At 53.2% G+C, this 13668-nt stretch overlaps 2 protein-coding genes across 3 annotated transcripts in view; one reads left to right on the top strand and one right to left on the bottom strand.

Annotated features, from left to right (window-relative positions):
• Nucleotides 1-5114, top strand: part of MYO19 (myosin XIX) — a 35552-nt gene extending 30438 nt beyond the window's left edge. For both annotated transcript variants that reach the window (XM_035026656.1, XM_035026657.1), the window contains 5 exons: nucleotides 1273-1439; nucleotides 1574-1703; nucleotides 2822-2907; nucleotides 3300-3602; nucleotides 4632-5114. In XM_035026656.1, coding sequence (XP_034882547.1) covers nucleotides 1273-1439; nucleotides 1574-1703; nucleotides 2822-2907; nucleotides 3300-3602; nucleotides 4632-4760 — 815 coding nt within the window. In that variant the 3' untranslated portion in view covers nucleotides 4761-5114. The remainder of the gene's footprint in view (nucleotides 1-1272; nucleotides 1440-1573; nucleotides 1704-2821; nucleotides 2908-3299; nucleotides 3603-4631) is intronic.
• A 144-nt stretch (nucleotides 5115-5258) lies between these two features.
• On the bottom strand, nucleotides 5259-10370 carry ZNHIT3 (zinc finger HIT-type containing 3). The gene is made up of 5 exons (XM_035026662.1): nucleotides 10213-10370; nucleotides 10082-10113; nucleotides 8283-8369; nucleotides 7231-7314; nucleotides 5259-5805 (listed from the first exon to the last, which is right to left on the bottom strand). The coding sequence occupies exons 1-5, from the start codon at nucleotides 10296-10298 to the stop codon at nucleotides 5624-5626; spliced, it is 471 nt and encodes a 156-aa protein (XP_034882553.1). The 5' UTR covers nucleotides 10299-10370; the 3' UTR covers nucleotides 5259-5623.
• Nucleotides 10371-13668: the final 3298 nt, after the last annotated feature.

Consider the following 13668-nt stretch of genomic DNA (forward strand, 5'->3'; position numbering starts at 1 on the left):
TGAGGAACTCCGGGCCAGTGTTGCTTGCCCATACGGGCAAAGAACAGTTGGAAGTGAGACTGGGGTGATAGGCCATGTCACAGAAGCCAAGCTGTATTCTCTGGGCAGATGGAGGCACCTCGGAGGAGGAAGGGAGTGACGTCAGCCTTGTGCTTTCTGGAGGCCATAGGAGCGAGGCTATTACGTTGGCCAGAGTCAAGCTAGAGATGTGGGCACAGTGGGCAATGTTGGGAAGAAACTGGTCAGACTGTGCCCCCCCCCCCCCCCAGCCAGTGGGGAAGAGAGGTTTGGGGGAGGTGCTGAGCCCCACAGGGCTGACCTGAGCTCCAGGTCCCTGGAGTCATCCCGTTGGCAAGCTCTAACATCAAGGGAAAGGTCTGGCGTGTGGTCCCGGTTTGGGGTTGTCAGCATGTAGGGTAAGTCCCCCCCCGCCCCGCACAGGTGGAGGAAGAAGGGGTCAAGGACTGAGTGCGAGGCCCCTGCCCAGCCAGACCCCAGCCCAGCAGCCACGGCTCCCACCTGGGACACTTCTGCTTTCCCATCTCTCTGAGGCACAGTTTTGTCACTTGCCTTTCATTCTTTTCCCCCACTTCTTTCTTCCCCTCTTCATGATCTGCTCTACTGCTCTGTGTCTCGTGCCCAAAGCCCCCTTCGCCCCCGGTCGATTTTGCGGTTTCTCGTCTGCGGTGTCCTCTTTGGCAGCCTCTTCTCCAGAGAGGCGCTGGGCAGCAAAAGGTGGTCAGAGCCCTCAGGTAAATCCTCTACAGGAGCCAGCCCTGCACACTGCGGGAGGGCAGGCAGGGGCACCTGCTGGGCCTCTGTCGGACGGGGATTGTTCTCCCTTTTCTCATATGTGGCAGGGAGTTAAGGGGTCCAGGGCAGAGGGAGCGGCCCAGCTGCCCTGCTTGGTCCCCCGCACGTTTGGGGCCTTGGAACAAACGCCAGCTGAGTAGCCTGGGTTTCCAGGTTGGGGGCAGGCACCGAGCGCCCTTTGCCGGCTTGCCGAGGGGACTGGTGGGGATGGAGGCTGCAGGCCAGCCCAGGGCACAGCCACAAGCGGGGACTCCTGTATTCCTCCCAACAGCCAGGGCCTGAGGAACACTAGAGGGGTCACCTCTGGCCTCCCCCAAAAAAGGATGGGGAAGTGGTTAGAGGCAGGAACAGCAGCAGAGAAGCCTGTGGAGTACTGGGGAGACCAGAACCGGTTTCTCCAGTCCACAGAAGCGTGTGGATGACCAAGAGCTGATGGGACCTCCGTTTCCCATCCCACAGAATGGTCTCCATGCACCGAGGCGGCCACATTGCAACCTCTCCTCCAGGACATCCTCCACACTCTTCCAGCTCTGACTCAGGCAGCCACCGCACCTGGTGACCCAGCTGAGGCCTCAGCAGCCCCAGTTCACTGTGGCAGGACCAAGGTGTTCATGACAGACTCCACGGTAAGCTGGTTTGTGAGGAGGCAGGGAGTTCCCCGAAGCCAGCCGCGTGCTCTCCTCAGCAGGACCGGGTCTGGGACCACTTCAGGGCAGGGGGAGGAGAGGCTGAGGCCCTCAGCGGATGCCCCTTCTCCCAGCTGGAGCTTCTGGAACATGGACGTGCCCAGGTGCTGGAGCAGTGTGCCCGCCGCATCCAGGGCAGCTGGAGGCGACACTGGTACCGCAAGCAGGGGAGGCGGAGGCGGGCAGCCGTGCTCATCCAGGCAGGTACGAGGTGCATGGGCTCGGGGCACATGGCCCACGTGCAGACCCCACGTGGTCCGGGTTCCCTGGAGACGCCAAGGCTGTGTCCCAGCCTCAAGACACTGACGGTACGACCCTATGGTACATTGGGGTTCGAATTCTCATTAGTGTCTCCCCAGTTCAGTGGAAACCAGGTGACACCACAAATAAGGGTGCTTTGGAGGCAGCAGAGGCTGAAAATCTGCCTTTAATGCCCCTTTCCCAGACCTAGAGAGTGGCTGATGCCACCTTCCTTTGCCTCTATGCCAAATCGTTATGTGTTGGGTCCAGGGCTTGTAATGAGTTTGAGAAGGTAAAAACTGACCAGATTTGATCATCAAAGGAAGAGCTATAGGAACCATGTTCCCTGCAGTCTTACTTTGAAAATACTAGAAACCACCCACATAGCTGGCAGTGGTAAAGTCATGGCTATTACGGACCATCCTTATGATGCAGCTAGGAAGTGTTTTAGAAGAATATTTTAAATTTAATGGAAAACTACTTCCAATGTGATGTTCAAACCAGGATGCCAAACTGCACGTCAAGGGTGATGCCACCTTCCTCAGGTGTGTTTCTGTGTGTATGGGCCTAAAAAAACAGAGTAAGGAAACTAAAGAACTGTCTGCATTGGTGAGATAGCAGGATTTGGATCGGTCTTTAAGCTTTTTAGTTTTCTAGAATCCAAACATATTGAATGGAATAGCCCCTGTTCTGAATGTAAAAGAACCAGAAAATGCTGAAATTGCAGAAGGAAATGAAAATTGCCACAGTCTGCCATCCAGTAGTGTCACCTTTACCAACACGTGGGTGCCCAGTGGGGTCCCAGTTTATGAATTCGTAAGGCCGCTAGGCAACTTCAGCCTGCTCCCTGCGGCCCTTGCACACGACGTCTGTCCCAGGCTGACGGTCTGAGGGGCGTCTTTCAGAGCCAAGTTCACTTCAGTACCCACTTCTGTTCCCTCCCTCCCGGGGCGGCGTGGGCTAGCCATCCCCTGAAGAGGCGCCGATTCCAAGCTTCTTCAGCAGCTCGGGTGTGGCTGCAGGGCCAGGCTACCCATAGTTCTAAGAACAGTTCACTTCTTGTTTCTGGGCAAACCCCTCAGCCATCCGGTCCTGGCTAGCTCGGAAACACGTGCGGAGGCTGCATGCAGCTGCCACGGTCATCGGGCGTGCGTGGCGGAGGTGGCGAGTGAGTATCTGACCCCGCGGGCAGGATGGGCAGCGGCCGGCCGGTACCCGACGGCCCTGGGGTGGGGTTCCTGGGACACAGAAAGGGCGGCATCAGCCCCTCTGGGCATATACTAAAAACCATGGAATTACACACTTTAAAGGGGTGAATTTTATGGTGTATCAATGAGATCTCAAGGCTGTTCTTACAGTAGCATACGTAAGGCCTAAGCACAGGTGCCCTGGGCATAAAGAAGTTTGGCCACATGGCGCCCATCTAGTTGAAGGCATCCAGCTGTTCTACAGCCCGGTGCCCTTCAGGTCACCTTGTTAAGCTACCTTGTTAAAGAGAGTTTTGGTTTCCATTAAGAACTAATACATTAAAAGCTATAAAGTGGCACTCTTTTTTTTTAGATTGGAATGGCCTTCCTTGCTTCGAAAGAACTGGATGGTGTGGAAGAAAACCTCTTGTCTCAAGTTCCCCTTCCCACGGGCTCCCTCCTGCTGCCACAGACACAGACCAGCCTCCTGGCGGCAGTAATCCGCCTGTGGCCCCTGGGACTGGTCCTGGCCAACGCAGCTGTGGGTGTCCGCGGCTTTCAGAGGAAGCTGGTGGTCTGGGCCTGCCTCCAGCTCCCCACGGGGAGCCCCAGTAGCTACACAGTCCAGACGGCCCAAGGACAAGCTGGTGTCACATCCATCCGAGCGCTGCCTCAGGTAAGCACGGCTCTGGGTCCCTCACACCTCCTTGTAGAAGGCAGGAGCCAAAGCCCATGAGTCCGCGGCAGGAGCAGGACTGAGACTAGGACAAGAGCCGTCCTGACCCTGCTCGGGAAGCCAGAAGCCTGAGCCTCCCAACTGGCTGGTTTGGGTGGTATCCATCATTACAAGTAGGAATTTTCCAGAGCCCTTTCACTTTTTAAAAACTGCCTCTGAGTGTTCTGGCTTCTCCTCTGAACCTCCATTTAATTAGTCCCACTTTTTAAAATTTGGGTTGTGATGACAGCTTATTCTGAAGTTAGCATCCTATTTTCCTCACATTATTACTTGGTTTATCCCCTGCTCCAGCCGCACAAATGACAAGCAGGTAGTCAGCGGTTCAACAGCTCTGTTTTTATATTACGGGCCGCTGGAGGAAAGAGTCAGCCAACACATAGTGGGCTAATGCTCAACCTACTACATGGGGTCCCGGCCAGGATTAAGTGACACAAGTCAAAAGAAAACAGTGAGTTTTCATACCAGAGGAATTACGATAGGACGTAACCTGAAGATCTCCCATGACAACACACAGGCCAGCCAGAGTATAAACAAAAGTGGGATTGTTTTCTCTTCCAGTTTTAAGCAGTCTTTTTTTTTTTTTTTAAGATTTTATTTATTTATATGAGAGACAGCATGAGAGGGGGTAGGGTCAGAGGGAGAAGCAGGCTCCCCACTGAGCCACCCAGGCGCCCCTCTTCCAGTTTTAAGCAGTCTTAAGACTGTGGCAGGTAATACTCTTATTAGGGGAGAGCTCCCTCATCCATCACACCGAATGGATGTGAAATGTTGTATTTTAATTTGCCACTGGTTTAGAATGAGCAAAGAGCAGGAACCCAATCCTGCTCCTGCTGTTGGTCTCCTACCAGTGCTCGTCCACATCTCCGCATTTCTAGCATTGGCTCGGCAAGGGGGGGGGCACCCGGAGGGCTGGCACTCCCGGGAGCTGGGGTTCAGCAGTCTCTTTCTCTTCCCTCCCCCCTCCCCCAGGGCTCGATCAAGTTCCATTGCAGAAAGTCTCCCCTGCCATACGCAGACATCTGCCCTGAACCCTTACCCTACAGTGTTACTGGCTTTAATCAGATTCTGCTGGAGAGAGACAGCCTGGGCCACAGGTGAGGTCTTCTCACCTTCTAGCTTCACCTGGCTGGGCAACCCCTTGGTGCCTTTGTGTCTACAAGGCCTTTTCCTGCCAGCTGCTTTGCCAAAGACATTTAATCCACACGCCACTGCACTACTCCCACGACGACTCCAAGCTCCTGTGAGCGAGCGACAGCTGCTGCAGCCCCTGCACTCGCCTGGGGCTTCTGTGGACATCTCAGGCCCTGACAGACGTCAGGGGTTGGTTAGCAAACCAGGGCTAAGAAACCTCAGGGTCACAAAGGATTTCCCCCATTTTACTACCTTCAGAGATCCGACTCACTGTGTAGTCCATCACTACAGTGGGGCACCCCCGATTCCCTGCAAACAGAACAGGCCGAGTTAGCTTGAAAGTAGCCCCCAAATTTCGACTGGGATATTTGCATTTAGTTCCTTTGAAAGGAACAAAACCTATTTAATGTGTTGATTTATTTAATGTAATTTCAAGCAATTATGAACTAAGGATGAACAATGCCATTTACCATAGAATCACCATATCCTGATTTTATTTAGCAACAGTGAGCAAGTTTTAACTCAAATGGGTATGAAACTTGACAAATCATGTGTGATGTCTAAACGCTACCAAAATTAAAACATTTAAACACCACCATTGGAATGTCAAATTCTCCCTCCATAAAGGGTTTGTCACCTCGAGTATCCTCCTCTTGCCTGAAACCCACGCCTACAGTGCTGGAGATAAAGCCTTTGTAGGGCCCACCCTACGCCAGCCAGCCTGGAAGTCAGCATCCTTGCTGAGGGCCCCACGCTAGCTCTTCCCTGGCGGGCGCGGGCAGGTTCTAAGAGTCATGCACATGTTCCAGGGAGCAGCACAATGATCCATCTTAGGAATCCTCATCCTGGGATGGCTCCACAATCCTTAAACAGCAGTCTGCAAACTCCACAAACAAGGGCTCCTGCATGCAGGCTCTCATGAGCTTCGCCTTGTTGTCGCCCTGATCGAGGCTGACCATCAGCTGTCGAAGGTGAGGGTTGAGCAGCAGGCTTCTTAATGCTGCAGATTCTCCTTAAAAATGAACAAGAAAGCCAGTGTGAGTTCAAGTGGGAAGAGATGCAGACAGCTAAAAGCTAAATGCGTCCGATGTAGTACAGATCAATGGTGCCGCATCCCCTCCACTTTTAAACCCAAGAATGGAACCAGTGCTCCACATAAACAAGAGGAGGTCAGCACGGCATGATTTCCAGTTAAATGCCATCACACATTCTTGTTCTTGGCATCTCTATAAATTTACGCTATTTCAAGTTAAGAAAAATACCAGCACAAATACAACGAACAACATGAAGTTGTTGGCACGTTATTCTTCACAGGCCTAAAGGTTCTCCCTGATGAGGAGAATTACGCCAAAGACTCTGAACGCTGCAGAAACCAGCACATGACCCTCACTGCAGGCTCAGTAGCAATGAACAGACGCCAACATCTGCATGGTGCCTTAGTTTACAAAACTGTTCACACCTGCCCTCAGTCTCCTCCCTGCTGTGGGACTGGGTGCGCAGCAGGGTAGGCCTGACGGTGAGACGGAAGTGAAACCTCCCACGTGTAGGAACTACCCTGGCCCGTTCATCACTTGGGCCACAGAATGGCCCCAAGGCCAGACCACACGGGCCTACAGAAACACCGGGTGTTACGAACCTCCTCATCCCTCTAAAACTCCCAACTCCTGGGGTTACCGTCTGCTTGAATGGCTAGACCACGTACAGAGCACTGGGGAGGTGGGGTAAATGCAGGCCCCTGCCATACAGACCGGTGTGGGGGAGAGAAGGTACCATAAAATACGAGTGGTATATTGCAAGGCGCCATGGGAAGGTGAAAAGTGCTTGCTTCTGAGAAAGACAAAAGATCAAGAAAAACTGAGCTGAGGAAGGGTAACCTGAACCAAGCTTGAGGGAGGAGAATTTTGCCAACTCACAGAACCAGTAGGATTCCAGGCCTAGGGAGTTGTAAGAAGGCAGGGAAGTGTGGAAGCCCTGAGTGTTTACAGGGTCATGTGGCTGAAGGGCTCTGCGTGCCACACTCAAGTACAGGGACCCTTGAACAACGCAGGTTTGAACTGCACAGGTCTGCTTATACATGGAGTTTTCCCCATAAATACAGTGATGTAAATGTATTTTCTCATGATTTTTTTGACGTTTTCTTTTCTCTCATTTACTTTATTGTAAGAATACAGCATATGATACATGCAACATACAGACTGTATGTTAATCGACTACGTTACCAGTAAGGTTTCCAGTCGACAGTAGGCTATTAGTAGTTAAGTTCTAGGGGAGTCCGAAGTTATACACAAATTTTCAACTGCAGGGTGGACGGAAGGGAGCCGTACTCCTGTGCAGTTCAAAGGTCACCTGTATTTAGTAACTTAAAAAAAAAATCACATTCTATACATTGGATTAAATGTATCAGTGGTTGATACAGAAGCAAGCACAGCACACTTACCTAAATTCTTTAAATTCTGCAAAGAAACTCTGTCCTCTTCCTCATCACTATTGAGAAAGTCAGCTACAGAGTCCTCATCATCATCTGAGGAATACAGAACACAACTAATTACGACTAGAAACCTAGCTGCCAGACGAACTACTCCAACAGATAAATGTGCACACCAGTGACTGACAGCAGCAGGGGTAAGCAGGTATTGACAAAACAAAAATGACCTTTTCTGGAATTTGTGACTTTACCAACATTCCTCTTTTTGGGGAAGGAGGGTGAAGCTAAGAATTGGGGAGTTTAACAAATGCATCCTAGCATGTTCACATGCTTGTTCTACTTGTTTCTCTGTGGTCTTTGGGCCAGGAGCCTGACTTTCCAGTTCTTATCCCCCCAGCTCTCCTCACTATGGCTCCAGCTCTGTCAGGGGCCAAAAAACTAGGTGCTCTGTAAAAACCTCCTACCATGAATACCTTGTGCTTTCAGCATGGCCAAAAATTTCTGACACTGCCTAAACCCAACAAGGAAGTTTCTCAAAGGGCAGAAATAGGCTATCCCATGCTGTGAATGTTCAATACCTCTTTGCTGGCACCAGGAGGGGCTGCCTTCCGACGCTGGCATGGTGCCTGACACCTAGGAGATACTGAAATCTGTAGAGATGGATGGGCTGACAGCCCACTCCCACAATAAGCCATGAGGAGCCCCCAGCAGCAGGGAGGTAAGCTAGGTCAAAGGCAGCCTCCCACCTGAGCCTAGCTCAGGTGAACGGACCGCTCCATCCAGGCCCAGGGAGGGAGACCTGAAGCTATGACTGGAGAAGGTTCCTGCCAGCAGGGTCCACCCCTCACCCCCAGACCACAGCCAGCTGCCTCTCACCCCCTTATTTCTTGTCCTTAACAATGCCCTCAGGCTGCTCTAAAATACACAACAGGTGCCTCCCCTCCTGGTGCTCTGAGCTAAGATGAAGGCTTCGTTCCTGACTCCCTGTCCCAACCCACGTCTCCTCCTTCAGCTTCTGTTTGAAACCCCTTCCGAGGTGGTTTTTTTGAAGTCAAGCAACCCACCTTTGTTTTCCGCAGGCTTTATAGTTTTTGCCGTAACAGCTGACCTTACTTTTTTCTCAGTAGAACGAGTTTCAGGGTTGCACTGTTCTGAAAGAGACACAAATCAGATGCACCTCCCCACCGAGTCAGCATCTAGGTGGGAAACATGTACGTGGTAAGGGATGTGGGTGGGGATGGAGATGGACGCAGAGGAACTGAGGGATCCAATCAAAGGGCAGCACCCAGAAAACAAGCAATCCTGAGCCTGACAGAGGGTGGAGGAAGCAGGCCTCATGCACCCTGAGGTCTGTCCCCATCCTTCTCACCCTGCCTAACCTCACAGGGCTCTCCCCAAGATTAAGTAGCACACTGACTTCAATTAGCGAAATTATTTTCTCAGCAGTTGCAGATACCAAATTTGCATGTACTACGTGCCACTGGGATGACACAGATGAAAGTCATCAGGCCCACCTCAAGGAGTTGAGCCTTATGGCTGGCAGCTAGAGCCCGCGATAAGAGTCTGATTGATGTCACCTGAGAGGACTGAGAGACAAAGAGGAGGTGCTGCCAGGTGGAAAGAGCATTCCCGGCAGAGGGAAAGGTCTACAGCTGGACCAGACCCCTGAAAAATAGGGTCACATGCAAGGACACAGTGATGCGCGACTAGCGGCTGATTGACGGGGCAGGCCTGGCAGGTGGCTGGGTTGCAAGTGGAGGAAGCAGGAGAAGAATGCCACACGGGAGGATGGCCTTTCTTCCCAAGACCAGTGTCTCTCATCAAAGGCACTGTGATGTTCAGGGTGGAAGGGTCTTTACCGGTGTGAGATGGTTTCACACACCAAAGGATATTTATCTGCACAAATACCGATTGCCAGAAGTGGCCCCAACCCTCCTCAGCTCCTGAAACACATTGTCACAATGTGTCTCCCTAGGGAGAGCAATACCTAGGCTAAGAACCACCGCCTCCCTTTGCTAGAGAGGCTGGAGTTTTCAACAAGGGAGTGAATTACTCAAATGTGCATTTTAGGAGAAACCCTGACAGCAGCAGGGCCACACTGAAGAGCTCCAGATTGCCCCGGATTGCCCTAGGGGTTCTTAGAGGGGCCACCCAGGGCTGCACAGCCAGAGCAAAGCTAACCTACCTGGCTCCCCAACCCTATTTCCAGCAAAACAGTTCTACTTCTTTCCTCTCTATCTGGAACTGACAAATTTCCTTTAAAAATGCTCCAGAGATACTAGGGTAAAAAACAAAAATAGCAGGCGGAGCAATGCAGCTTGAAACATACCTCTAAGCCAGAGACTGGGCGGGGCGGGTAGAATCACACTAGACGCAAAAAACCAACAGGACTTTAACCAGAGTCAACTCAGCATGAGGTCGTGGGGAACGGTCTCTGAGGACTAAGAGGCTCCCGATTGTAGTTAAAATATAGATTTAACAGCACTCATCACTCCTTAAGGCAAACAGATCTACCTCGTTGTTTCTAGCCAGGCACTTAAAGAAAATGGTCTTAACTACAGCCAGCGCTGCTTCTGAGTCAGAATACTAAGATGAAGAAACTGCTAGGGCTGACTTCGATGGCCAAAGCAGTCGCCGATTTTTAAGGGGGGCGCCGGGGGTGGGGGGAGGACAGTCTGTAGGAGAAAAGGCAGAGCAGAAGTTTCTGACTTCAAAATCCGGGGAGGCATTCACAGGCAGAGGCTCCCCCTGGGGCTCCGACAGGATCGGGCGAGGCAAGGCCGGGAGGGAGCGCGGCGGGACGTGGGGGCTGCCCGCACGAGGAGAGCGGCGGCTCGGGGGGCGGGGGACGCCGGGGCCTTACCTTTGTGCTTCCGGAAGCAGGTCACCGAGCAGCTGTAACGAGAGAGGCCACGAGCCGCGTCAGCCCGGAAGGTCGTGCGGACCCTCCCGGGGCCCCCGCCCGGTCCCCTTCCCCACAACCCCCGCGCTCACTAAGGCACGCGGCAGGCGGGGCAACGGTATTTGGGTTTTTCCAAGCAAATCACGCAGACGACGGCGCTGCAATTGAGCGACGCCATGGTCCCTCGCCGGCCTCGTTCCCACCACCGCGCCAGTCTCTGACCGAGGCCCCCACGTGCACGCCTTTTTTTCCTCGTTTCCTTAACCCGGACCAATCAGCGCGCAGCACTCACTGGCAGTCAAAAGCAATGGATCGATCCTGCTCATTGCTCCAGTCCTGATAAGTAGAAAGTCGATACACTCGATGCACATCCAATAGCCGCTTTGACTTCCCGGATTAGATCTCGCTGTCGTCCCTAGGGGGAGTGGCAGGCAGAGGGAGTGGGAGAGGGAGAAGCAGGCTCCCCGCTGAGCAGGGAGCCCCATGCGGAGCTCCATCCCAGGACCCTGGGATCATGACCTGAGCCGAAGGCAGCCACTTAACCCACTGAGCCACCCAGGCGCCCCTGACTTGGACTTTGTGAATCTTGCAAGGGCACTGGGTTCTCCCCCTCGACATTCCATTTGCTTATATTTAGCAAATGAGAAGTCCAGACCCTGGCCAAACCAGAATCGGTTAGATTGAGTGACACACACATGCTCTTCCCTGCTTAAACTCTTTTTCTTTCAGGAACGAAAGCTGAGGCTTGACCACGGACAAATGTTTATTGAGTTCTCAGAACAGCACTGCACGGCCCACATGCTGGGCCGGGGGCCCCAAGGGAGTAGCAGGCACAGTCTCTGCCCTCTAGGAGCTCAAAGCTTAGAGTGAAGGCAGGAGGGAGAGGGGAGGTAGAAGAGACTCTGTCTTAGGGTCCTGCTGGTGCTAGCCTGCACTTGCACGGTCCTGACAGTGAATGCCTCTTCAAATCTTGCACCCTAGGCTCCTTACTTGACTCACCCTAGTCCCAGCCCTGGCTGGGATGGCTTGGTCAGGCAATAGATGAGTGAGCTCTGGCCCAAAGGAGGGGGTCCTGGCCTAACGAGTCTGGATAGATGAACTGTGATGGGCCTTGAGTGGCACCTCAGGCTTTACGAACAGTCATGTTTCATTAGCAGCCTGGGCCTCCTTAAAGCCCTAAGCACTGCCCAGCCTAACCAGGGCTCCCACCCCACATGCACAGTGCCCACCTAGGGCCATAAGTCATTCTCACTCCCAAGTCCCTCCTCCCTTGTGTTGAGCCCATCAGCCCTCAGGATCCCACTACTATAAGGGCTCCACACGATTGTCATTGTTTTTGTGGATAAATCTGCAAGGACCAAGGCAATTGTTCCAGTCTTGGCTCAAACCCCTCCCTGGCTATGTGACTTCTACCCTCCCTGAGGTCCCTCACCTATTAGTGTGGATGTGCAGGGCTGCTCTCCTGAGCTGTTGAGAAGCACAGAAAAGACCATGTGTAAAAGTGTATGTAATCTGGGCGGAGCCAGAGTCTCGATGATTGAGGGCCATGGGCTCGCTGGGTGGCATGAAGGGGCCGCGGGCCGCCAAGGTCGAGGACGTCTCTCAGCACAAGGCTGTGGGAGCAGCTCACCCATTTCCATATCATGCAGCTGACGGACTCGCTCTTCCCGTGGGTGGGGGCCACACCACACCTGCACAGCCTCGAGGTGGCCATGTGCAAAGCTACGATTCCATCCCTGTGTCTACCTCCCTTCTTGGAGACAATTCTGACATGGCGACCTCCACTGGCCTTGCCCAGCACTTAGCCAGGAAGACCAACAAACAGGTGTTTACAAACAACTATAACCTTCAAAACACAGTAACTTCGCATTACTGGTAGAAAACAAGATCAAGGAAGAAATGGAGGCTTTTCTGGAAAAGTTCTAGCAGAGTGGCAGAAGTGAGGATTTGTAACTTATGTAGAATATATATGTAAAGAAATGGACTGAATTTTTAAAAAGTTTGTAATTCGAAGCACTACAAAGGGTTCTTTGATACCCAGAGTCTGGAACTCCTGGAACTCAGATCCCAACCCTATGAGTACAGATGTCAGGCCCCAAGTCCCTCAAGGCCGGGGTCCCGAAGCTCAGGCCCCTCCAAAAGGGTTCTGCCGGCAGCCTCTACGGGCCACCCTCGGTGGGCGTAAGCCACCAGGCGTCCCTGCTTTGGCTTTGCGAAACTGTCCTGAGGGTGCTGTCCAGTCTTTAGTGCTGAGGTGGCATAGACGCCGACCTGCCCCGCATGCAGCTACCCCTGGGTATACCAGGACCTGCCTGAAATCTAAGACATGTCCACACTGACCCAATGATCAGCAGCATTCCCTGTATTCAATAGTCGTGACCACCCCAGAACCATCCCAGAAGGTCCACGCTTACCTGGGAAGGCCAGAGAAGGTCAGCGATTTGTCCAGGCCACATCTGAATCCTGTGCCCTCTCTGGCACCTGGTAGAAATTTGCTGACTGTGGAATCACCACAACCCACTCCAGATTTTTACCGTGAGCTGTCTTTGGAGGCTGAGGCCAATTTTCACAATTTTCAGGGCTCAACCCCATCTCACCCACATCCAAACCACGTTGATTCCTCTACCTTTGGGTCCAGAGATGGTGGCATCAGCGAAAAGAAAAAGTTTCTGGAATTCCTCCCATGCACATTACACGTGGTAAAGACAGCCTTCCCTCTACTCTGGGAGACCCCCAGCGTCCCGAAACAGCTGCCCCCCTCCTGCTCCAATGTCCAGGAAAGGACAGCGGTGGTGATGAGGTTGGGGAACATCAAAAGGCCAAGCAAGGCCAGTATAGATTTTCTTGGCAGTGGCCAGTTCAGAGAAAAACAACACGTATGACTCCAGGCCCAGCAACGGCATGTCCACAGTGACGTACCCATCCTTAGCAGTACCCTGGTTCTCCCTGACCCCCGTCCAAACCCATCCGAGCAGCTGTGTAAGGCTGCATCGCGCCTCCCCGAGCCGGACCTGGAGTGGGGTGAGGTAATAATCAAGGCCGAATGATTTTCAGAGCTCCGCCACCCGGCAGCGCCTTCTGGGGACCAAGCCCAAAGCCTCGCACTGCGCGTGGAGGTCCAGGCCCGCCGCCCAGCACCGCCAGAGGGCGCTCCAGGTCCAGATTGGCCTGGTGTAGCGGAGCTCGAGCGGGATAGGAGTAAACTCCACCCCACTCCGTGTCTGAGCCAAGGCTGTCTCGGGGCGCAGGGGAGGGTAAATCCAGGCGTTGGCCGGTACCTCGACCATCGCCAAGTGGCAGGAAAGAGCGTGGAGGGCGCGGTGCTGAAGCCGACGACTGGATGGGCAGGAGTGTCTCCTCCACGAAAGTGAGACCCGTATCAGCAGAGGGCTCCAACTGCAACTGGCCCTCCAGGGCCAACTCACCGATGCTTATCGTCCAACGCTTCCTGGCATTCCCAAGGGCTGGAGATCCAGCTGCAAGGTGGCCACCCACATTAGCTGATGGAAGTTTAACCGTACTTCTCGGGAGCGCGAGGTTACTAACTA

The sequence above is a fragment of the Mirounga leonina genome, unplaced genomic scaffold (genome assembly GCF_011800145.1).
Source record: "Mirounga leonina isolate KUSES-001 unplaced genomic scaffold, KU_Mleo_1.0 Mir_200, whole genome shotgun sequence".
Classification (NCBI taxonomy): Eukaryota; Metazoa; Chordata; class Mammalia; order Carnivora; family Phocidae; genus Mirounga; species Mirounga leonina.